The 23,891-nt window shown below is 49.3% G+C and overlaps 9 protein-coding genes across 9 annotated transcripts; 6 read left to right on the top strand and 3 right to left on the bottom strand.

The window, feature by feature from the left end:
• Nucleotides 1-2,165: 2,165 nt before the first annotated feature.
• On the top strand, nt 2,166-3,570 carry BO83DRAFT_443944 (S8 family peptidase; the record flags this gene model as incomplete). Its single annotated transcript, XM_025536473.1, has 4 exons — nt 2,166-2,489; nt 2,541-2,985; nt 3,033-3,121; nt 3,177-3,570. 4 exons carry the CDS (start codon nt 2,166-2,168, stop codon nt 3,567-3,569), a joined length of 1,251 nt encoding a protein of 416 aa, XP_025388981.1.
• A 650-nt stretch (nt 3,571-4,220) lies between these two features.
• BO83DRAFT_426474 (putative MFS multidrug transporter) lies at nt 4,221-5,952 on the top strand (the record flags this gene model as incomplete). Its single annotated transcript, XM_025535283.1, has 5 exons — nt 4,221-4,426; nt 4,473-4,494; nt 4,543-4,616; nt 4,664-4,993; nt 5,049-5,952. The coding sequence occupies 5 exons, from the start codon at nt 4,221-4,223 to the stop codon at nt 5,950-5,952; spliced, it is 1,536 nt and encodes a 511-aa protein (XP_025388980.1).
• Nucleotides 5,953-6,849: 897 nt separating this feature from the next.
• Nucleotides 6,850-7,492, top strand: BO83DRAFT_377924 (uncharacterized protein). Its single transcript, XM_025531120.1, has 2 exons — nt 6,850-7,043; nt 7,097-7,492. The coding sequence occupies exon 2, from the start codon at nt 7,166-7,168 to the stop codon at nt 7,400-7,402; it is 237 nt and encodes a 78-aa protein (XP_025388979.1). The 5' UTR covers nt 6,850-7,043; nt 7,097-7,165; the 3' UTR covers nt 7,403-7,492.
• Nucleotides 7,493-10,237: 2,745 nt separating this feature from the next.
• On the top strand, nt 10,238-11,419 carry BO83DRAFT_398272 (MFS transporter; the record flags this gene model as incomplete). Its single annotated transcript, XM_025533242.1, has 1 exon — nt 10,238-11,419. The coding sequence occupies one exon, from the start codon at nt 10,238-10,240 to the stop codon at nt 11,417-11,419; it is 1,182 nt and encodes a 393-aa protein (XP_025388978.1).
• A 762-nt stretch (nt 11,420-12,181) lies between these two features.
• On the top strand, nt 12,182-13,961 carry BO83DRAFT_443940 (MFS transporter; the record flags this gene model as incomplete). The annotated part of the gene is made up of 2 exons (XM_025536472.1): nt 12,182-12,687; nt 12,764-13,961. The coding sequence occupies exons 1-2, from the start codon at nt 12,389-12,391 to the stop codon at nt 13,959-13,961; spliced, it is 1,497 nt and encodes a 498-aa protein (XP_025388977.1). The 5' UTR covers nt 12,182-12,388.
• A 93-nt stretch (nt 13,962-14,054) lies between these two features.
• BO83DRAFT_407755 (uncharacterized protein) lies at nt 14,055-16,156 on the bottom strand (the record flags this gene model as incomplete). The annotated part of the gene is made up of 4 exons (XM_025533988.1): nt 15,490-16,156; nt 14,991-15,428; nt 14,460-14,940; nt 14,055-14,435 (listed from the first exon to the last, which is right to left on the bottom strand). Exons 1-4 carry the CDS (start codon nt 16,134-16,136, stop codon nt 14,055-14,057), a joined length of 1,947 nt encoding a protein of 648 aa, XP_025388976.1. The 5' UTR covers nt 16,137-16,156.
• Nucleotides 16,157-16,383: 227 nt separating this feature from the next.
• Nucleotides 16,384-17,750, top strand: BO83DRAFT_336631 (aspartate aminotransferase family protein; the record flags this gene model as incomplete). Its single annotated transcript, XM_025528453.1, has 1 exon — nt 16,384-17,750. A coding segment is annotated over exon 1 (1,320 nt), but the record flags the coding sequence as incomplete, so codon positions are not given.
• Nucleotides 17,751-17,818: 68 nt separating this feature from the next.
• On the bottom strand, nt 17,819-19,292 carry BO83DRAFT_398268 (arrestin family protein; the record flags this gene model as incomplete). The annotated part of the gene is made up of 5 exons (XM_025533241.1): nt 17,819-18,133; nt 18,183-18,599; nt 18,658-18,976; nt 19,029-19,172; nt 19,225-19,292. The coding sequence occupies 5 exons, from the start codon at nt 19,290-19,292 to the stop codon at nt 17,819-17,821; spliced, it is 1,263 nt and encodes a 420-aa protein (XP_025388974.1).
• A 1,584-nt stretch (nt 19,293-20,876) lies between these two features.
• BO83DRAFT_377922 (ASCC2 family CUE domain-containing protein) lies at nt 20,877-23,027 on the bottom strand. Its single transcript, XM_025531119.1, has one exon. It carries the CDS (start codon nt 22,929-22,931, stop codon nt 20,889-20,891), a length of 2,043 nt encoding a protein of 680 aa, XP_025388973.1. The 5' UTR covers nt 22,932-23,027; the 3' UTR covers nt 20,877-20,888.
• Between the last annotated feature and the right edge of the window lie 864 nt (nt 23,028-23,891).

Below are 23,891 nucleotides of genomic sequence, written 5' to 3'. Positions count from 1 at the left end.
ATTGTGGCAGATACTGACCGCCCATTTTGACAGAGAATGATGTTTATCGATAAATACGTACTCCGGAGCGGTTTATTGTCAGCATTCACTAGTTATACCCTTTCAGAATTAGATGTAGAGAATGACATCTTGAGGCCTGAAGAATCCTATTTATTCTTTGAGTATATAAGTGCAGGGCCCTCTTGCTTTGCTCTGACAGCTTCACGGTGGAACCTAGTTAACCATTCACGCATCAATCGTCATTGCTTTGGTCCAGTCTCATTTGAGATACATTCAGTATCTCCCTCGAGTGCCAAGTAACAAACGCTCTTAGCGATAGCGCCGAAACACGAAAATAAGCGCATAACCCTTGGGTGAACGGCGTTCTAAATTCCTGGAGGATGCAAAGCTGTCATGGCGACTGTACTGGAAGCAAATATGCTCTATCCGATCCTTGCTGTTCAGTACAGCATTCTCCCCTTGTGCTTTACCTCGACATTTCTCGTCTCAGACTTTGATTAGATCTGCGATCTGTTTGCTAGCGCTGATAGCCACTCACGTACATGGAATCTCATAGCTTACCGCTAACGAATTCTTCTCTTCCCAAGGGGATGATATGGATCATAGCAACACAACATCACGGGACCTGTGAAACGAGACCCCAGCCAAGGAACACGCTTGCAACGTCAACCTCCCACCACATTATCTTGTTCTACCCAACACGCTCCTGTGTCAAACAAAGCAACTCCCAGAGACTCTCCCGGCCACAGCCCCTCCAGCCATCTCTCAATGCAACAGTCATTTAGAAAGCTATACGCAGTCTGTCAGACAAGCCCCTATCCCGCCGTCACCGGACACGCCAAGGTAGCTTGACTGGAAGATGACTTGCAGGAGAGAAGCTGGTAAGTGGTCGTGACAGTCTGTGCTGCACACCACGGAGAGACATTACCAATGATCATTCGGAGCCTGACGGTCGACCCCGTGATGTTGGACGGATTCCAAATGTCGCAAATGCAGGGGAGGTGCGTCTCACGTCTCTGCATCCATGGGCTCCAGCACTTTGGGCCCCCCATAGTGGACAGCATGACATCGCTTGGCCTTGCACATACCTAGCTTGTTATCCGGACCTCAACCGGGCGGCGCTGATATAGATTCCCCGGACCCGGTGTGGTTTACGACGGATTGTGATTATCTCCTAACCCGCTGGTATCTGAATCATCTCATCAGCCAGAATATTAACGATTGAATATTCTGGTATGAGTGTATCAGAAGGCCTTCTAAGCATGTGCTACTTGTATGGCGCTTCAGTGGAACCGATACCGTCTGGGACCTTATGAGTGGCAGAAGGCATTTGTTGCAAAGCTTTCGGATATATGTCCCTTTCGACGATGTCAAGAACTGTTGGACCACTAATATAGCTGCATGCACAGGTTAACCAGAGGTTATTTTTGTGCCCAAACGCCGTGTAACACTGGGTAACAATACACTCCTTTCAGTCACCCACATATGCCCGCTTCCTACAGTAGGGTTGTAAATAACCCTCACATTCCTGTCATTCGCTAGGGCAGGATCTACCTGATATAGAAGCTGCACAACCCCAGATTCTATCGCGTGAAGATGCCAAGTATTGATGGGTTACATTGGCTGGCGAATAGTCTGTCCACCATCCCCCGCCTGTACAAGGCTCTTTGAGTGACCCTTTTCTATGAAGGCTTCTTGCAGTGTAGAGCCGCTATTTAGAAGCCGGAAATGGGTCTTCCTACTATGTATTATGTTATAAGAGTTAGTACATCGAATATAGCGCCCAGCAAACAGAACAGCCCGTAGAGAAGCTAAGGGACAGCTGGTCAAGCTGCCCCCAAAACGAAATGTGTCCGTAATATCATCCCTGCATGCCATCTGTATTCTGTGCATGCATGATGCCTTCCTCACGGGGCATATCCCAGTAGTCCGAAGACGCAATGTGACCATCTGACTGAGTTTTAAATATACTGACCAAGTGCCTTCTGACCAGGTCCCCACTTGATGACAATCAACAAAAGGTAAATGTGACTGAAACTGTGGCCTAGACAACAGGACTTAGACTTTGTTGTGAGACTATAAAGGATCTATCCATTGCACTGCTGAACCTAAGCATTCGAGTCTAACATTGACAATTCTCCTCTTTCGGCAGCCACTCGCTCAACATGGCTTTCCTCAAACGCATTCTCCCGCTGCTCGCCCTGCTTTTGCCTGCAGTATTCAGTGCCACAGAGCAGGTCCCTCATCCGACCATCCAGACCATCCCGGGAAAGTACATCGTTACTTTCAAGGCCGGCATTGACAACGCGAAAATTGAGTCCCATTCCGCATGGGTAACGGAGCTCCACAGACGCACCATAGAAGGCCGCAGTACACCCTACGACGACCTTCCCGCCGGCATCGAAAGAACATACAAAATTGCCAATTTTGCTGGGTACGCGGGGTCTTTTGATGAAAAGACTATTGAGGAGATCCGCAAACATGACCATGTTTGAGCCTAACTGTCCGAGGCCGTGAACCCCAAACTAATTAGCGTACAGGTGGCTTACGTGGAACAAGATCAGGTATGGTACCTCGATACGCTAGTTACCGAAAGACGAGCTCCTTGGGGACTGGGTAGTATCTCGCACCGGGGTGCGTCTAGCACCGATTACATCTATGATGACAGCGCTGGCGAGGGTACCTATGCCTATGTAGTGGATACCGGCATCTTGGCTACACATAATGAGTTTGGTGGTCGTGCTAGCCTAGCATACAATGCTGCAGGGGGTGAACACGTTGATGGTGTTGGACACGGCACACATGTAGCAGGGACCATTGGCGGCAAAACATACGGTGTTTCGAAAAACGCTCACCTACTCTCCGTGAAGGTGTTTGTGGGTGAATCAAGCTCGACATCGGTCATTCTGGATGGCTTCAATTGGGCAGCCAATGATATTGTGAGCAAGAATCGGACCAGCAAGGCAGCGATCAATATGAGTCTTGGTAATGTGGCCCTCCCTGGTAGCTGAATGTTGCTAACCATGAGGTAGGTGGAGGATACTCCTATGCTTTCAATAATGCAGTTGAGAATGCTTTTGACGAGGGTGTACTCTCTTGTGTTGCCGCTGGAAATGAGAATGTACGCTCTGTTAGACTGCCCAACATTCGGAGAAAGTTTCACTAATGCCTTGCAGAGAGATGCAGCACGGACTAGCCCGGCTTCTGCACCCGATGCTGTCACTGTTGCCGCTATTAGCAGAAGCAATGCCCGTGCCTCATTTTCAAACTATGGGTCCGTAGTTGACATTTTTGCTCCTGGAGAGCAAGTCCTTTCTGCGTGGATCGGTTCCAACTCGGCTACCAACACCATATCCGGTACGTCCATGGCCACGCCTCATGTGACAGGTTTGGTCATTTATTTGATGGGCTTGCGGAACCTGGCTACCCCTGCGGCCGCAACGGCAGAGCTCAAGAGACTGGCTACGCGGAATGCTGTCACAAATGTTGCCGGTAGCCCCAATCTACTGGCCTACAATGGAAATAGCGGCGTGTCAAACGGGGGTGATAATGATGGTAATGAGGACTAGGTGCGTGATAGGAGCAGATATGGTTTAGAATAGTGGGTCAGGAAGTAGACTAGTTTTATATGCGAAATAAAATGTGTCTGGAAATGCCTAGCTCAATCTTGTAATATCCGCAATTCGACTTTTGCCGACACCACAAAGAGGTTGTGCATGAGGCTTTACCCAGCCAACCTCCCGATGCTGAACCAAGCTCATCGATTGGATATGTGAAAGTTTGACACATGCGAAAAGCCGCTGCCCTTTACCTCCCGACGTGGTACCGGACCGAAGGCAGACACAGACCACGGAGTGCTATACCGCACAGACGACCTGTACTTCCAACTGAGAAAAGCAATTTCACAGACCGCTGCAGCATCGTCAGTATGATAGGCTTCTACCCATTGACCATCACTGGCGACATCCCGACTGAATCTAGATCAAGGACATCAACCGCTTCCCCAGACAGGTCAGGCCTAACCCCATAATGAGCCGGTGACTGTGTAACCCAGTCATAATTCGTTTGTTTTTAGTCTCCTTTGTTTGCTAGTTAATGTGTACTACTCTAGAGCTTGTGCTCCTGGGAGCTAACATTGAAGACAGACTTTTGTATATAGCTGCATCCCAAGTCCGGCTGTATAGGGATCAGTATGCTATTGGTCTTTCCAAATTCTCACAATGAAAACCGTCTCCCGGGTTATCACGGCCCCTGTGGAGAGCGAAAAGGAAACGCTTCTGGCGCTGCTGCCCCAGTATGGCCTTAAGCTTGCCCCGGACGGGGTCCATATACAGTGGGCTCTGGGAAATTGTCGACACCCGCGAAACTGGAGCTTGCGACGCAAGGTCTATGATACTACGCTTATTATTTTCCTGGAATTCTTCACGTATGAGGCCCTCTGGTTTTGATTACACCGAGGCTAATTATTCCAGAACTGCTATCAGCACTGCCGGCGTGGGTAATCAATCTATCATAATTGATGTACATTTGCTGAACATATAGTCAACTGCGGCCAACAATGCTGTGCACGACTTCAATATTTCAAGAACTCTGTCAATTTTTCTCTTCGTTTCCATGTTAGTACTCACCTACTTTCTCCAGTACAACCAGGCTAACTTCTCAGATATCTTATCGGCCAAGCCATTGGGGGTGTCGTATTCCCCCCATACTCTGAAGCATTTGGTCGCAAAAAGCTCTATGTGGCAAGCTCAGCCCTCTACGGCCTATCATGCATCTTGATAGCATCCGTGCCATCTTTGATAGGAGTAGCTATTGGCCGATGTCTCTGTGGCTTTCTGTCTGCCATTCCCACGACTGTTGTAGTGGGTAGCATCGAAGACACCTTCAACTCTCGCGAGCGAGTCTGGGTCATCTGCATTTGGACCATGTTCGCCAACCTGGGACTCGTTGTAGGTCCCATTCTCAGTACCTTTGTTGTGGCCTACACCCACTGGTACACACCCACCTTTCCCCAGTATATGTCAATGTTGTGACTAACACCCCATCAGGAGATGGCTATTCTACATCGCGGCCATGGTAACCGGAATCCTGACCCTGCTACTACTCACTTTGAAGGAATCGCGCCCCTCTCTCCTCCTCGCCCGTGAAGTCGGTACTCTCCGCAAAGTCACCAAAATCGACACCCTGGAAGGCCTCAACCCCGACAAAGCTCCCGACATGCGCAGCTTCGTCCGCATCGCGCTCTTCCGCCCTATCCGGCTCCTCTTCACCGAACTTATCGTCTCCACCGTCTCTATTATCAGCGCCGTCGCCATCGCCCTAGTCTACCTCTTCACCGAAGCCCTACCGCCCATCTACGAATCCTTCGGCTTCACCTCAAAGCAAGCCTGCCTCCCCTTCATCGCCATTGGCTTAGGTCTCACCCTCGGCCTCCTCACCCGCTGTCTCGACCTCCACATCATTGCCCACCACCGAGCTCAGGGCCGACCACTCCTCCCAGAAGACAAACTGACCGGATTCTGGATCGGTGCACCAATTCTCGCTGCGGCATTGTGGCTTTTCGCTTGGACTATCCCGCCAGCTGTCACGAATCTCCCTTGGCTTGTGTCGGTCGCAGCTCTTGTGCTGGCTGGGTATAGTCTCAATGAGATGGACTACGTGCTGGGCGGGTATCTGACGGATAGTTACCTCAGCTATGCGGCGAGTGGTCTGGCTGCATTGAGTCTGGTGAGGGCGCTATTGTCTGCTGCGTTACCGCTGATCTCGGAGCCTATGTTGGATCGCCTCGGGGCCAATTTTAGTGTTTCGGTGTTGGCGGCGGTTGCAACGGTGTTTTGTGTCGTGCCGCCGTTGTTTTCGAGGTACGGGAGGGGGATTAGAGCTAGAAGTGCGTTTGCGAGGTTTAGTTTGACTGTGTATCGTGAGTATAGCGTTGATGAGGAGGGATATTAGAGTAACAGGGATTTGAGATGTGAATGAGTGGTGATGGAGTGAGGGGACAAAAGTCTTGCTTGATTGATGGAAGATTGACAATTTTACGATTTCATCAGTACTGCCATTTGCTATTTGTAAGTATGTCTGTCACCGGGCTGGACAGATACAACACATTGTTTTCAGTCTAGTGCCTAGTGCGTCGACATATCATATATTAAGTTAGGGCTAAGTTCACGAGGTGGATATAGCATCGGAAATGAGACGACAGGATGCACAGATGGCTGGAAGGAAAAAACAATCGTGGCAATTATTCCCAGATTAACTGTCAGTCTGAGCAACTTCGTTATCCTGTGTGGCTTGCAGTGAGGACAGTTATCATCCCAGTTTCAACCTCTGTAGTAGTAAAATCAATGGGAAAGGGGTCCATCCGATCCACCATCCAAGGTACCCCGGGTACACAACTACCTATCTAGGAATTTAGATATCCGAATCTAAACTTGGATTCAATCCCGGCGTTAGCTATTCATCCTTCCGTCTATTCTTATCTAAATGCCAGAACTGTGGCTCGGATTTCACGAATCAGAAACTGAAAATTAGTCCGGTCTAACCTCCATCTCGGATCCTCTCAGTCAGGCGCCGCAAATCAAGACTTTCCTTATTTAGACTTGGCAATAATAAGCACTAACATACTCTTACGCTATACCCTTTTCTGATCCAACTCAGATAATCTGATTGGCCAGCTCGCTAATGACATCATAGGGCTAGAGGCTAGACTGTATCGGGAGTAGTTGGACGTTCTGGCTCAGAAGGAATGTTCGGAGATACTTTAGTAGAGACTGTGATGCTTGAGGTGGTAGAGATATAAATACTACTGGGTTAGGGGGGAGACTATGAACGTGAAAAAAAGAGTCAAAAGTTCAATCCTTCTTTTTCTGCTTTTTTGTCGCTCTCTACATTCAGAATTGCATTCTGTCGCTCTTTATATCACATCATACTCTCTTTTTTTGCATTTACCTCTCATAATAACTACCAGCGTGCTTTCAATTTCTATCTCTCAGTTGGGACAATCGACTCATTAATTGACGCACTCTGCCCAACTCATAATCAAAGTAAGACAGACCAAACATATATTCTCACATGATCTAATTGTTTCCCGCTGCAGCACCGCCACCGACACTCTTTTACTGTACCGAAGTACCACGCAACAAAAAACCAAATTCAATTATCGATCATGGCATACATTGGCGACGCGGCGGTCATCTTTTTTGTCATTCTCGGCTGTGTAATGCTGACTCTATCCGGCTACTCCACTCACTACCTCATGACCAATGGGTTTTACGGCTTAGAGCGGGACTTTGATCCCACCGCAGAGCAGAGAGTGTATATGCGGCAGCTGAGACTAAGGGACCTGCATTGGATGGCGAGGGATAACAGGGTTAAAACCGAGGACAGTCAGTCGGCTGTTTAAGGATACCATCTATATCATCATCGGAGTTATGGGAGTGTGGGCTGTGCTTTGGAGCATGGGATGGCGTCTAGGGTCGTTATTGAGATCATGTGTGTGATAGAACTTCTTCAGGTTCTCCGTTGTCTATACCTGGTTCGTTTCGTTGTACATGTGTCCGTTTAGACTATATTACTTGCCATAGAGATTCTAAAGCATACAATGCCATAAAGATAATATTTTCTCTTACGTATTAGCGAGCAGTCCCAACCATCAAACTGCCGATCCGTCAGCCCCAATACCCGCAAAAGCTCATCACGAATCAGCTCCGGGGCCATATAATGCACATTATGCGTCATGGCTTTCCTCTGCGGGTAGACAAACCGACTCTGACTCGACAATCCAAGATGAGCCCTCTGAATCTCCTCATCAATTCTTTCAATAGTCTCTAGCCGCGCAGAAAGATTTTTCCTCACCTCCACAGGATTATACAGATTTACAATCCCAAACCCCAAAACTTTGAAAATCCACCGATCGAATTCCAAACACCACGCTCAATCGTTCATCACCCAGCGCTTGAAACCCAAGCGGCAATCCAGCATTAACCTCTCCCATACTATTTGCTACAAACTTCTCCATACGAAACATATTCATTACTTTTCTCATTCTCTCTAATCCTCTCATACTTCTCTGCTGAGAATACATGATTTATATCTAACCTTACAACTACAACAATCACCACCCCACCCAACAAACTAAACCATCCCCGCTGTGGCGGATTAGGTTCTCTCCAAGAATCAACGATCACCATCCCCGCCAATTTCGACTTGGTATGCATGCGAAAATCCCGGAACAAGATACCGCCGTATGACTGCCCAACTAGTACATAGGGTGGCTTGGTCCCTGCTACCTCCATTATTCGAGACAGTTCATACACGCGGTTCTGGGCTGTAGGTTCGCGCGGAGACACATCGCTTAGGCCGTATCCTGCGCGGTCCTAGGTATATACACAGGCGTGTTCGGCGATAAGGCGTTGCACTACGACTCAGACGTTGTTGATTGTTTGTCGTGCGGGGCCAGAGGCGGAGAGGTACATGTGAACGCCATCTATGGTGATGTGACCGGAATGGGTGCCGGACAGCCACAGGGATGGTGAGGATAAGGTTGTGATGAAGTGATGGATAGGCCAGGGTTGGAGGTCGTGAGAGCTAGTAGGGAAATGATGACTACGTGGATGGGAGTCTGTGGGAGGACTTGAGATGGTGTGTGATAGAATTGTGTAGTGTAGATAGGGATGTTGGTTGCGATTGGTCTTAGGAGGAGTCTAGCGCTGACCATGTATCAACGGGTGCGGTGTTCTGTGGTTAAGTGCCAAACTAGGGTGGGAGTTCATGCCTAGGGCTGATCCACTCGGAATTTGAACTGGGCTGCGAGAGCCACTAGCCTCAAGACGGCTCCTATTTGATTTGTTGCAGTCGGACCCTCAATGTCCTGCTTCTTTAGCTTTTCGGCGCAACTTGTACATAGCACATACATTGGAGGTTTCCCCACAAAGAAAGTCTGTTTGCTAATTGTTAAGCCACTCTTATTACCTTGGTGTCCGTCCATCTAAACTGTCTGCTGACTCACAGCCCGGACTCATTTAGAACTGACTTTACAGGGATTGATGGGGTTGGATAGTCAATCTTCGTATATACACACGCATACGCAGAAAGTTAACGTTTAGGGAGTCTGCTTGTTTCGATACCAGAATACTTCGATAAATTAGACTGGTTAATGTCGTGCATTGGTGGAGTTACACTGGTGGCCGACCATGTACCGCTGGGCTGAACTGTGTCCAAAACAGGGAAACAAGATGAAAAAGAAAAACCTTCAAGCGTCTTGACCCTGCAACACGACTTCTAAACCCAACTGACTTCCAACCCGCTGATATGCGCTCTAGCGCCACCCCGTGACCTAGCAGGGCGACTGATGCAGTGCGTAGCTGCGAGCTGAAACTGAAGCTGAACGTGACTGCAGGAATCTGGGTCCCTGGGAGATGCAGATCGTAGATCAGGTACCATTGCGGTAAATGATCTACAGTGATCAATATATTTCTTATTTTGCAATATGACCAACTAGCAAATAACACAGCTGCGGTATGCACAATCATGCAAGTAGTTGATCATATGAGTGCGATTAGATTAACTAGACGCAATAATCAATATTATCAGAATCTGAGAGGCGATTAATTGCCGACACGAGATTTGGATGACCTGGCCACGCCACCTTTGCTAGATCTAACTGTTTTCAAGGCATCCTGATAAAAACGATTTATCCGACCTTGTCGCTTTCTGTGGTGTTTCGGCAGCCAAAAATCATGTCTTCCAAGTCAGAGGTCGCGATAGGAATCAGTCATGGCGGGACTGAACAGTCCCATGCTCATAAAGGCCAAGGAACAAGCACAGATCCCTTCATCGTGGAGTTCAAAAGAGATGATCCAGAGAACCCTATGAATTGGTCGGCCTCGAGAAAATGGTCCATCGCTTTCATTGTGACCTCTTCAGTGTTTGCCGTTACGTTCACGTCCTCCGCGTATTCCGACTCCAGCGATGAAATAATTAGAGATTACAATGTCAGCACGGAGGTCTTTTCTGTGGGGATAAGCCTCTTTATATTGGGATTTGCTGTCGGGCCGGCAGTATGGGCACCTCTGGTGAGTGTTTGTCATAGATGCATATCACATAGAATAACAAGCTGATAATACTTCTCAGTAAGCTTCCCTCATTAGTCATGTACCTACCCTGTATTGACAATTCTTCAAATATTAGATCAGAACTCTACGGCAGGAAGATCTTCTGGATAATCTCCCACATCGGCATGGTGGCGTTTATCGGAGGCACTGCCGGAAGCCGCAACATAACCACCCTACTTGTCCTACGATTCTTCAGCGGCACCTTTGGAGGATCACCATTAGTCAACGCAGGGGGCGCTATCGCAGATATCTTCCCCCCAGTGCAGCGAGGGCTAGCGATGATAATTTACTCCTTCGCACCCTTACTAGGGCCGCTCATCGGCCCCATTATTAGCGGATTCATATCTGAGAACGTGGGCTGGCGATGGGTGCAGGGGATGTGCTGTATCTTCGTAGGTGTGATCGGCATCATCGGCACCATTTTCGTCCCAGAAACATACGGCCCAGTACTGCTACTCCAAAAGGCGAAGCGTCTAACCAAATCCACCGGGAAAGTCCACGTTAGTATCCTCGAGCGTGACCAGGGCAAGAAGAAGCCCTCCGAAGTCTTCCAAAGAGCCTTAATCCGACCATGGGTCCTCCTTATGCATGAACCAATCGTGACCGTCGCTTCCATCTACATAGCCTTAGGTTACGGAACGACCTACATGTTCATGGGCGCCATGCCAATCGTATACAACGAAGACCGTGGCTGGTCTGAAGGGATTGGCGGTCTTGCATTCCTAGGCCTTGCAATAGGAGAGATCCTAGGACTAGTGTACGCTGGCTACGACTACCACAGACGATACATGAAACTATACAATACCGGCAAGGCAACGCCGGAATCCCGCCTCCCCACAGCCATTGTGGGTTCTATCGCCTTGCCGATCGGTATCTTCGGCTTTGCGTGGACTAATTTTCCGAGCATTCATTGGTCCGCGAGCATCATTCTCTCGGCGCCGTTTGGCTTCGGGTGCATCCTCACTAGCTTGTCGATCACGAATTATCTTGTCGATTCGTATACTATCTATGCGGCAACTGCGCTGGCGGCTCTGGCTATTGTTCGGTCGACCGGTGGAGCGGTGTTTCCCTTGTTCACGAATCAGATGTACCATAATCTGGGGATTCATTGGGCTTCTTGTGTGCCAGGGTTTCTGACCGTGGCTTGTATCCCGTTTCCTATTGTCATGTATCGCTATGGTGAGGTGCTGAGGATGAAGTGCAAGTATACATTTGAGGCGGCGGAGTTGATGCGGAGGATGCAGAAACAGCAAGACTTTGGTCAGGTTGAGAGTGGGGAGAGAGTTGATGAGGCGGAGTCTGCTTGAGACGAAGAGTCGTGGAAATGATGTATATAGATGGTGTCATAGATGTTGTCCACTAAAAGAAAATAAACCAACCCAATTTCAATGCCGTATGTTGTAAAGGCAATGCAGCCTTTATCAGGCAGTAGTTTGACTCATCCCCCGTGCGTTAACTATTCTTTTGCCTTGATTGTGCTTTACTGCAAGATATTCTCCTTGGTTCTTTCGGCATCAGCAACGCTTTATTGGGCTTTAATTTTGAGCTTATCTGGAGATTTTCAGTCAGTAAAAAAAAAATCAAACTTCGAAGGCCATATCAGTTAGTAATATTCACAACATTTGCACGGATGCTATGCCGTATGCAAGTCAGATGGGCAAGATAGTCCACTTATGTGACGGAGAATTCATGGTGTAGAACACTCTCAGCTATCTGGATCTTCCTTCAGCTTCAACTACCAATCAATGTCCTTCACAGCCAATTTTAACACGCTAGAAATCGCCTAGAATTCCTTTAAAATTTATAGGACCTTGACAACCAAAACAAGAGTGGGTACGCCTACAAACGGAAAATGTTCGCCCGATAACTCCGAAATATGTTATATCCGAGCCCACCGAAAACAGCCAGGAGGCATGCAAAGGGGGCTCGGCATTTGCAGCAAGACCACTAAAAGTCGTGCCAAACTCCCCACTTATCACTACACCCAGCACTCACCCAGCACCATTCCGGCCAAACCCATCCACCCTTTAAACAACCCCCCTACCATCGGACCCTCCGTTCGGACTATCCGACGCCACCCCCGTGCATATCGGAGAAAATCTACCGGACAGCATGCCGAAACCCCGAAGCGGCGAATCAGAGAGAAGAAAAAAAAAGGTGTAGGAATTTCGTCACCCCCTCGAAACAACACCAAATGGGAGAAAATATCTGAAGCCGAGAAGGAGAATAAGGGTGCGTTGCAGCCTTAGCATCTCAGCCTTTATCTCAGCCCAGAAATGACTGTCGTTCCACCACCGCCGCTACCAGCATCATCTCGACCAGCAGATGCTGAAAAGGGCAAGGTCGAACATGCAGGCGGCGGCCCCGATCCTAACCTAGTGAAATGGGAGGAAAACGACCCCGAGAACCCACATAACTTTTCGACGGCGTACAAATGTTGGATCACGTTTCAGCTAGGATTATTGGCGTTGAGCGCCAGTCTAGGATCGAGTATTATCTCTCCGGCGGAGACCGAGCTCAAGGCTTATTTGAACATTGGGACGGAAGTTAGTATTCTTCCGGTGTCCCTTTATATGTATGTAATATATCCCAATCATTGAATCGAATCCCGGTATAAGCTTCCTTCCAACAGCTACTAACGAGCATAACAGTCTTGGCTTCGCCTTCGGTCCTCTATGCTGGGCACCCATTTCCGAACTCTTCGGCCGGCGGTGGTCGATGCTGCCGGCGGTATTCGTCCTCGGACTATTCAGCATCGGCACCGCAACCAGCAAAAACACAGCTTCAGTTCTCATCACCCGGTACTTCGCGGGCCTATTCGGCTCCGCACCAGTTAGTAATGTCTCCGCTGCACTCGGTGACATCTTCCACATGAAGGCGCGCGGCATCGCCAGCACCTCGTACGCCATTTGCGTCGTCGGCGGCCCAACCATGGGGCCTATAATTGGCGCCGCGCTTGTCTCGAACCCTCACTTAGGGTGGCGCTGGACTGAGTACATTGAGGCTATCATCGTGTTCTTCATCTTCGGCATCACTTTCTTCTGTCTGCCGGAGGTATACGGCCCCGTGCTGCTACACCGCAAGGCAGAGCGTATGCGCAAGGAGACCGGGAATGAGGACCTATACCACCCGCACGAACACATCAAGGTGGACGTGCATAGTATCGTCACGAAGCATTTCTCGCGTCCGCTGGTCATGCTTGTCACTGAGCCGATGGTCACAGTGATCGCGCTGTATGCGTCGTTTACGTATGCGTTGCTGTATCTCACCCTTGAGGTATTTCCGATTGTTTTTGATGATATCCGCCAATGGAAGCCCGTTGTTGCTACGCTGCCATTCATCGGTCTGTTCGTCGGTGTTCTGCTCTCGTCGGCGTTCATCATCTTCATCGGCCAGCCATACTACATCCGCAAGTGGGAGGAAGGTGGCGGCAAGCCTGTCCCCGAGGCGCGTCTGATGCCCATGGCTGTTGGCGGGTTCTTGTTCGCCGGTGGTCTGTTCTGGTTTGGGTGGACGGCTGAGCCGAAGTATTCGTGGGGATTGCCGGTTGTGGCGGCAATGGTGTTTGGATGTGGGTTTTGTATTATCTTTGGCCAGTGTATAAATTTCCTGGTTGATACGTACGGGCCCTATGCGGCGTCGGCGACGGCTTCGAATACTTTCCTGCGGAGTGTGTTGGCCGCGGCGTTTCCACTGTTCTCGCAGCCCATGTTTCGCAATTTGGGGGTTGGGCCGGCAATGTCCATTTTGGGGGGTGTTGCGGCGGCGGCCATTCCGGTGCCGTTTTTGTTTATGATTTATGGGGTTAGGTTGAGGAAGATGTCGAGGTTTGCGCCGTTTAAGGGGTAGTGGATGATAGGAGTGAGTGTGTATTATAGAGTATAGATCTAATAAAATTAGATATAGAGAGATATAATATTGAAAAGGATGTGTTGATGATAATCAAGGGTGTTGTAAAGTAAAGGTGTTCCCCATATATGGCATGTCCCAGAACAGGTCACCCAGGATCGATGTATCTAGATCAAAAGGCTGCAATGAATCAGACAATTCATCATTTAGTGGCAAGCCGGTCCCATCATTATCCAAGGGAGCAATCCTTTCCACCAGCACGCCGCACTTTGACAGACAATCGTCACCCAGATCCCATCCAGTAAGCTGCCGATGTGACTGCAGTGTAGCGATCATTTCTTTAGCCAACTCCAAGGGTGGATTTTTGCCGCGTTCGACAGAGTGCGATCTAACTCTGCGGAGCCCACTCCGCAGAAGAAATGTTGTCGCAGATGTTAGCGAGTACGCCTGCACCGGGATCCAAAACCCACGTAGCTAATGCTCGTCTAGCTCCCTTACGAGATGCACTATCTCTTCCGCTACACGCTCGACTTGCGTGAACGAAACAGAGGAAGAGGTGCTGTCATTCATATTATCAATATTAGAAGTCTCGGTCTGATCGTCGTCCAGGTCGAGTGCGATTCGTCGGAGCAGAAGCTTCACGGATAAGTATGCCAGGCGCAGGTTTGCCGCGCCAGGGGTGATCAAGTCGGTTCCGCGGTGGATAATATGGCGGGTCTTGGTGTCGAGGGAATCTTCCCAGTTGGTGAGGAGGTGTGAAAGGGAACTGATTGTCTTCCTCACGAGACTGGAGACGTGATAGATATATTCTAGGTATTGACCCAGCACTTCGGTTAGTGTCGTGAAAGCAATGAATATTGAGGCTGCAGCTTCATGAGATGGCATTCCGGGAGAAGAGAGGACATAGTCCATGGTTGGAAATGGGACGTCGTATTGGGTGCGATGAATCTGGAGCGGTGTTCCGTAGGCGAGGCTGCACCTAGTAAATGTTAGCGTGGAAGAGAGAAGTAGAAAAGCGGTATATCCTACCATCGATCGTGAATCACGACCAACCACCAGACGCGGATGCGGAATCCCTTCTCGAGGGCAGAGATATTCCACTGGGAGGGATCTCGATTCAAACCCAAGGCATTAGATAGGGCTACCGCTGTCCCTACCATACCCCCATTGCCAAAGATCGAGGTGCTTGGTCTGCCGCAGACATTCAGCAGCATCGCCAGTACAGTTGAAATACCAGGACACAGAAACAACTCGGAATGAAGAGCCTCGTTAGCTTGGTTCCAGATATAGCGGATGTCGGGTGTGCGAGTTGAACGCAGTTGTGGCGAATTGTCCCAGTATATTAGCGAGTTGGCATATAGATTGCAGAGGAGAGCTGGGGATATTTCTTCTTTGCGAGTGCAGTAAGCATTCATGAACGACGCCTCGTCAAACACAGGGAAGCATATATTTGCGCATTCGAAGAACCTGGAGGCACAACACTCAGTAAGTAGAAATCTCATGTCAATGATCATTTGCGATGACTTACAGTCCCACAACATCCTTCGTCGCGGGCTCGAGGTATTTTTCGATGAGCTCGCATTTTATGGACGGGAGAGATTGATTTGAGTACACCCCTAACGGACGCCTTGGAATGGTATTGAACAGTACCTGCTGCATGAGTCGACTGGATTTTGAACTAGTGTGCATCAAGCCTGGTCTTCGATTATCCGGAACTGTGAACAGATATCCTTCCAATATACTACTGTCATCGGCAACAACTGGACTGACGACATGGGAGCTGTCGTCTCCAGTATCACCAACCACATCCATGAGACTTTCAATCCTGCCATATGAATATGCTGTGGGAATATGGGTTGGGTGGTGATGTCTCGTCAGTTGTGGTGTGTCCGAACGTTGGCTGGTCCTGGGTGACGGGAGTACGACCTGAGGGGTGGAAGGTCGTTCAACTCGGGCTGTCTTGGGTGCAATCCGCTGCAGGTTGGCGGTTCGCTTCCTTTGCGCAGGCTTGTCAGCTGAAGGAAAGAGGCACTCGGTTGCATGAGCCAGACACATCATGCATGTCGCCGAAGAGTCTCTGGTGCGGCATCGCGACTTGCGTTTTCGGCAAGGCAAACATGCGGGATGCGCATGAGACCGATAGGGTCTGCCTGAGCTGCTACCATTCTCCTTCATTTTCTTAAGTATGATCAGAATGCCTTCTACTGGATATTTGATCCGTGGATTCAAAGAACAAGGAGGGAGTGTCTCCGATAAAGCGAAGTATTTCGTGGCCGCGGGGAACCTTCGCCCGCGGGCAACTCAGCCAATTAGAGTAGTTAGATAGCAGAACCCTATACCCGCGGCCACTCTGAGGGGAACTAGTACTTATAGCCAAGGAGGCCTGGATTAACATGGAAAACAGGTTCAGATTGAGGAACATAATTATTGATATTATTATCGAAGGAAAAGCACTCGCTATCGAACAATATGACAAGCCCCAATACCACCGCCGCCTTCTTCGCCAAAGCCAACAAGTACCTCATATCCACAGGAGTCCCTATCTCTCCAGTCATCATCACCGAAGCCAAAGGCACCTGGTTATATGACACCAACAACCGTCGCGTCCTCGACTTTACGTCAGGCCAGATGAGCTCACTGCTCGGTCATTCCCATCCTGAGATCGTCACCACAATCCAGGAATACGCCGCCAAGCTAGACCACCTCCTCAGCAACATGATCACCCACCCAGTAGTGGACCTAGCTGAGCGTCTCGCCCGATTCCTCCCTCCGCCCCTCGAAAAGTCCTTCTTCCTAAACACCGGCTCCGAGTCTATTGAAGCTGCCATTAAAATGGCCAAAGCGTACACTGGAAAATTCGAAGTTGTCGCCTTCAGCGCTAGTTACCACGGCCTTACCCAGGGCTCAGGATCAGCCACGTATTCCACGGGCAGGAAATGCGGTAGTCCATGCATGCCAGGCCAGCTTGCCTTTCCCGCTCCGTATGCATACCGCTCGCCTTTTCGCAAGGCGGACGGGACGTATGATTGGGAGACGGAGCTGATGTTTGGTTGGTCCATGATTGATCGGCAGAGTGTGGGGTCGCTGGCTGCGTTTGTCATGGAGCCTATTTTGTCGACTGGGGGGATTTTGGAGCTCCCCGATGCATATTTGCAACGCATGGCGATTGAGTGCAAGAAGCGCGGCATGTTGCTAATCATGGACGAGGCGCAGACAGGAGTCGGTCGCACTGGCCACATGTTTGCATTCGAGCAGGCTGGAATAGTCCCGGATATTCTAGCTTTGTCAAAGACTCTGGGATGTGGGCTTCCTTTGGCATCGGTAAGTACGACGGCTGAGATTGCTCAGGAGTGCGCGGATGCTGGGTTTCTTTGGTTGACGACACACTTAAATGATCCCCTTACTGCGGCGGTGGGAAATAAGGTGTTAGAGATTGTGGAGCGAGAGGATATCTGCCGGAGAGCGAGGGAGCGTGGTGGGCAGTTGAGGGAAGGCCTGCTAAAGCTCCAGAAAAAGTACTGGTGTATTGGGGATGTACGCGGTCGGGGCCTTTTGCAGGGAATCGAGATCATATCCAATCGGAGTACTCAGGCTCCTGGGCCGGAGCTAGGTCAGTTGGTGTCAGACAGAGCCATGGCGTGTGGGCTGTCGTGTAATGTTGTTAACCTTCCGGGGATGGGAGGAGTATTCCGTCTGGCGCCGCCAGTGACGGTGTCATCGCAAGAAATTGAGGAGGGCCTGAGGATTCTGGATGAGGCATTTTCCTATGTAGTTGGCAAGAGTGAAGGTGTTTAGGAGGTGAGCTTGATCAGTTATATGAATGTTTTCTGCAAGAATTTCACACCCAGCATGTTGCGTCAGGCGTAGCCCTCATTAAACAGCGCCGGATTAGAAAATGCCGATATAACGGCAGATTCATAACTTGGTGGCTTTGAAGAACTGTCCAACTGGCAATAACTTGGAGGTTCCAAGAGAACTTCTGTGTCATCACCAGGTACTCCAAATGCAATTTCATCGGGAGTTCGGTCCATAACGTGATTATTGTAGCTCGGCAGTGGCTGATCAAACGTCTCATCCATCAATCTGAGGGATTGAATCACGGAGCAAACAAAGGGGTCCTCTAGCAAAGGTGGCAAGGCACATTGAATCGAAATGGGCATATCTAAAAGGACCTATATTGTGGTAAGTAAGATGAACGAACAATGGACCTGGAAATCATACAGCTGAGTGGTGACCATCGGGGTTTAAGAGCTTGACTTGGATGGTGAGCGTGTGCTCGACACGAAGAAAATTAGTAGAGATGCTCTGTAGACATTCTTTTGGATCACTCGGCAGGTGAAGGAAGCGGGTTGTAGAATACCAGCAACCTTCATTATCGGATGTTATTCTGTATTCGTCTTCATCCCAACCTCTGGGATAATAGTCGTCCTTGACTATTATACGGGTCCTGTGGTTGGAAACAGGCTGTTGCAAGGCTCTGTGTGTCTCTTCGACCTTAGTGTGGATGGTTGCTACCTCGAGCCTTTTGCATGAAGGAATAAACTCAAACTTGATGGGGACAACACTCCCGAAGATATAGGCCTGAGATGGTAGTGAAACGCGATAGATTATCTTCTGCGGCCATATTTCTTGCATTATCTATTGAAATTAGCCTTTTAATTGAGACCTCACAAGGCAATATTGCATTATATCTCACCTTCGGCTCGGGTAGCAAAAGTGATCTGTACATCCGACGCACCCTGACCCGGGTGTTAGCATGGATACGACGTCCGCCGACTGTGCTGATCATAGCTTTCAGCTGATATCTGGCATGACAGTCGCCGAGGCCCTCAATAGTGTCTGGTGTGCTGTTGGATAGGCAAAAGGTGAATGGGAACTCGTGGTTTCCAGCTGGTAGAGTAGTTGGTGATGGAGTCCCGGGATAAGGTAGAAAGCTCCAGGTTTGATACATGAATAGCCGCTCCAAGGACGGCATATGATGGTGAGCTCCCTGGGGTTCCGAAAAACTCTGCCAGCTATTCACATAATCAGTTAGTTTTAGTCACACAGAAGGAGTGATAGTCGTACTTCATGTAACGCCGCCCTTCAAAGTGCAGCTTGATATCCTTGACACAGAGTGATTGGTTGAGACATAACACGACCTTTCCTGTAACATGGCAGTATCCTGTTGACGATGAGTCTCCAGGAAGCCATATTATATCACTATCAAGCCTGTTCCACGTCAGTATAACGACCCTTGTTGGGTGTAAATGCTCGCCGTTACCTGATACCAAAGCATGTCGGCGCATTCTCAGGCGGAGATGCTGCTCGGAAGAGGCTAGTTATTGCCATTGCAAATTTTCGATTTCATAGATACTACTCTTTGCGTATGCTGGTTACTGCTGCAAGTAGTCATTTATATCTAAACGATGGTAATTACCCTTTTTGACGATGCCGCCGCAGGAGCGGGTAGGTTTCCTCTTTCGGAAATACCGGTATGTTGTTTTAGGAAATCGATTCGATCCAGACACGCCCTGTTGATGATAGCAAGTCCTGTGATCATTCCAAGTAGTCTTTATTGAAGAATAGATTCCTTCATGACCGACGCCTTGCCCAAATTGACACCGGTGTTGCTCTAGGTTGTGAGGTTGTCGCCTCTCAGAAGGTCGGGTTGCGGCGAAAGCCACTCGGTTCTCTCATGTTAAGATGACTATGACATGATTACAATAACACAAATAGCCTATGCTGTATGGGTCATATTTCTATCACCGCGGAATTGAATGGGCAAGTAAAGAATATATCTGACTATCTAGCTACCTAGGCTGCACGTCGCTCTCTACCACTGATCAGATATGCAGCAGTATGAGTCTCAATTAACGGATCAAAAAGAAATTTTCGGTACGGCTTACGACGATAACGAATAAACCTACGATCCTTTGTGAGCGAAACAAGAATGAGAAAGTGTTGACGCCATAGTACGTTTCTGTTGCGAAGCTTTCAGAGAACGGCCTCTTGGCCTGGACAAACACCTGTGCTGCTGGAGGACCGAGCAATGACGGTAAAGAGAGCTCGTTATAGTGAGGAGCAGTTGAGAGACTCGATGCCGCGTAAGAGGGTTCGAAAGTTCATCGAAAGTGAATTCCTTTGGCATGCGCTGTACTCTTATTAGAGAGGTAACGGACGATCTGGGTACTGTAGACAGTTATGGCTTGCCATACCTGGTCTTTTGCCTAGGTGAGGGCCGAGAATCCCATGGAGAGTGTCAACAATCTCATGGCTGTTCTCAACAACGGCGGGATCTTCAGGAAGGGGCTTGTTAGTATATTCTTCTTCAGCTATAGCATACTTACAGAGGAAAGAAAAAAAATTTAATTCTAGAGGTGGATGGGACTGATAGCAGGAATGTCTTCTGAGCTGGCAAGGCGGTCATATAGCTCAAATGAGATAAATCAGCGAGGGACTGTGGAACTTAGTAAATTGCTATTGCTAGAACGATCTAAATTTTAAGATCTCTCGTGGCCAATAATCAATCTATGTATGTCGGGTAATCTTTGACATATTTTTCTTTAGATGTAACTCTGATGCGTCGGTGGCTGAATCTGATAAAGATGAAATACGAGGAAGATGGGAGGCCAATTATTACCCAATCTGGGGAGTGGATGACAATGTAGAATCGTCAAGAGAAGCACCTAGAGTCCTTGGATCGTCTGAGATTGATACCTACGCATATTCGTGTTTACGAAATTTGAGTATGTTGGGGGGGGAGCGGACATAGATTCATTCGAATATAGAAACACAGATAAATAGTAACCCATGCTAGGCGGAGATACTTACAGGTTATTGGACATGTCACTTTTCACAGTACTTTCCATGAGTAAGCGCCCGTCTAATGCCTAAAGTAAGTAATTCTTTCATTCTTTCATAATATCGTTTCCGGTAAACTACTAACTACCCCATCATCCCCCCAGCCCTCGCAACCTTCCTCGCTCGCTGCTGTCGACGATTATGATTCGCCCGACTAGCTTTATTCTCCTCTTTCCTCTGCCGCGCAACAGCAGGGTTACTATTCCCAGGAGTACTACCCTGCTGGCCTGCACCACGTCCCCGACCTCTCCCACCGCGTCCGCGTCCTCCTCTTCCTCTTGAGCTGTTGCTCCCACCTGCCTCACTCTCGTCGTCATCTTCCGTTCCAGCACCAGGTCTCCGATACGACGTAGCCGGCAACTCAGGCTGATTCAACCCCCCACCATCAGCAGCACCAAAAGCCATCTTATCCTCCAATCTAGCCATCCGTTTCGGATCCCTCGACAACATGACTGCCCACCCCTCGATCGCTTCATCCGTCATGCCGGTTTCGCGCTTAAGCGAAGCGCGGGGCTGTGAGCGTCTTGTGGCAGAGTCGCGCGCAAACAGGGCCGGAAGAGATTTATATGTGCGGTAGAGGGAGAGTTCTGCCTCTTGTTGTTGCTCTGCTGCGGCCTTGGCATCGTCGGTGGTGGTGTCATCAATGGTTCCGCCGACGTCGGCGATGTCGTAGGTATCGTCGCGTTCGTCGTCGTCGGAGTCAAAGGTGGCTAGGGCGGAAAGGATAGCAGCTTTGTTCGCGGAGTGGTGGGTGCGGTCGGCGAGGAGGTCGTCGGCTTGGGTGGTGTTGGTGCGGCGGCCGTGGTGGAGGGCAGACTGGTCAGATAGTTCGGCAAGGTCAACGTCGTTGTCGAATATGTTTTTGCGGGCTGGGAGGGTTGACTCTGTGGGTGGTGGTGTTGAGCGGGGTGGGAGAGGGTCGTGTGGGATGGTTGAGGTTGATGTTGATGTAGGAAGTTGTTCGGATTTGTCGAGGGTGCGGAGCTCAGAGGGGATGGAGTCGTCGAGGAGATGCGAGACGATTGTTTCGGGGTCGTCGTTGTAGTGGTCTAGCAAGCGGGTGATGTAGCCGGAGCCTAGGTCGGGGAAAAGATCTTGGACTTGGGTGATCAAAGACATGCGGTGAATGTGCATGTCTTCGGGTGCGGGGAGATCCGTAGCAGCGCGGCCTTTGCCTTTGTCGAGGAGTCGCTTCTTTTGTTTTTGATGGCGACGGTGGAAGACTTTTGTTTCTTCTTGATAGGTTCGTAGACTGGTGAGGAGGTCTTGGCCTCGTTTTTGGGGGTGGGTGCTGAGATGGCGGTCGAGACGGACTAGGAGGTCTGTACTGCATATAACGTCGGATAGGAGGCTGGGCTCCTTTTTCGTTGTTGAGGATCCGACGCCAGCGCTGGATTTTAGACTGTATAGCTGGTCCAGCAGCGCGGAGAGGTTCAGCTTTGGGCCCTTCAGAAGCGATGCTAGACCAACGTAGACGTTCGCTACGAGGACGCTGCGGATATCCACTCGTTTGTGTGTTTGGTATGCATCGGCGAATGTGTCCAGAAAGTCAGATCCGGTCATGAGCACCTGGCCGCAACCGGGGAGTGCGGACGCCAGGATAGTCAAGAGGCGAATGTCAGAGAGGATAGCCGTAGACTTCGAGGGGTTGAGCGAGGCAAGCTCTCTGATAATCTTCGTCTTGACCTTCTCAAGGCTGGATGTTATTGTATCTTGATGCTTGTTCCAGGCATCAGACAATAGTCGCTTCATGGCAGCGCTCGAAGGGTAGGTGCAACACATGTTCGCAAGGACATGTACATCAAGCAGCTCAGACGGTGTTGCAGAGGCATCCAGAAGGAACCTCCTCGTCAACAAGAAGCAAAGCTTCCGTAATGAACGCGCTTTTAGCCCGGCATGGAAGCCAGATGAGCCATGGGTGGCAGATTGATGATAGAAGGAGGTCAAGAAGGTCACGGCAGTTTCATCGTGGGCGGCAATTTCTTTAAACTGGGAATCAGGACCTTCAATGCGTACTTGCAGAAGCAAGATCCACGCATCTATATAGAGCTCCCATTCGTTGGGTGGTACGGTGCTCTGCACCTCCGGGGGTGGAACCGGTGCCAAAGGAGGTAGTAGTTCCGGCATGACGCAGTGGATGGGCTTTGTCGACCTTCCAAGCTCGGAAAATGTAAAACTGAATTGGGCTATGTATGCTTGAATGTTGGAAGCCGACCACACGCCTGGACCACCCACCAATATCGTCACTGGCGATCCATCAGCCCCTCTGTCGGCTGCAAAATTCAGTGCGGATCCTGACGTCAGGTGACTTGAGCCTCGGCCTCCGCTCTGTTGCGGGGACGGAGATGGCCGCAGTAGTACCTGCATGGAGACAAAGCGGATCTGCACTTTATTTATTGTAAATATGTTTGCAAAGTTAAGGTGATTTTAGAAAAATTTAATATGAATAGGAGATACTATATAACTTACTACTATTGCTAATAGCCAACAGATTCTACTCAAGCGCTGTCTAACACCTAAAATTGAGATGTATACAATGATGTCATCATCCATGCAACAGAAAAACATAATACTACTTACACAGCACTAATGAATGATTTGATTTTCATATACTCTTTACCTTCCAGTGAGTATTATTCACTGAGACAGTTGTCATATATCGGATTTGGCCGACATACTTTGTGTGGCTAAGCATTTGTGGAAACTTTCCTTCCCACATCGGATCTTGGCTTCACTTCAGGGACTTCTAGCTCTTCCTTGACACTCATTGTTTAGCAAACAGCAGCTAGAGGAGGCAAAAGTCCTGTCGCATAACTCCCATAACAAATAATCCCCTCTCTTTAGTAGTCTCTGAGTAACTTCTTTATTGCAAATTTCCATGCCATACCCCCCATCATTATGTAATGGCTCCAAACCAAAGGGTCGACCAGTTGCCCTATACAGCCAACACGGATACTGAGCCGGAACCTTCCAGAAGTAACTGGATGATGTTGTAAGAAGGTTGCATAAAACTTTGCATAGTGACTACGAAAAGGACAATGACTCGAGTCCATCGTGGAGGCCATTGGGCCCAGCTGCAAAGACTCC

The sequence above is a fragment of the Aspergillus eucalypticola genome, assembly GCF_003184535.1.
Source record: "Aspergillus eucalypticola CBS 122712 chromosome Unknown BO83scaffold_10, whole genome shotgun sequence".
NCBI classification, from domain to species: Eukaryota; Fungi; Ascomycota; class Eurotiomycetes; order Eurotiales; family Aspergillaceae; genus Aspergillus; species Aspergillus eucalypticola.
This window is presented reverse-complemented; position numbering and strand designations above follow the sequence as displayed.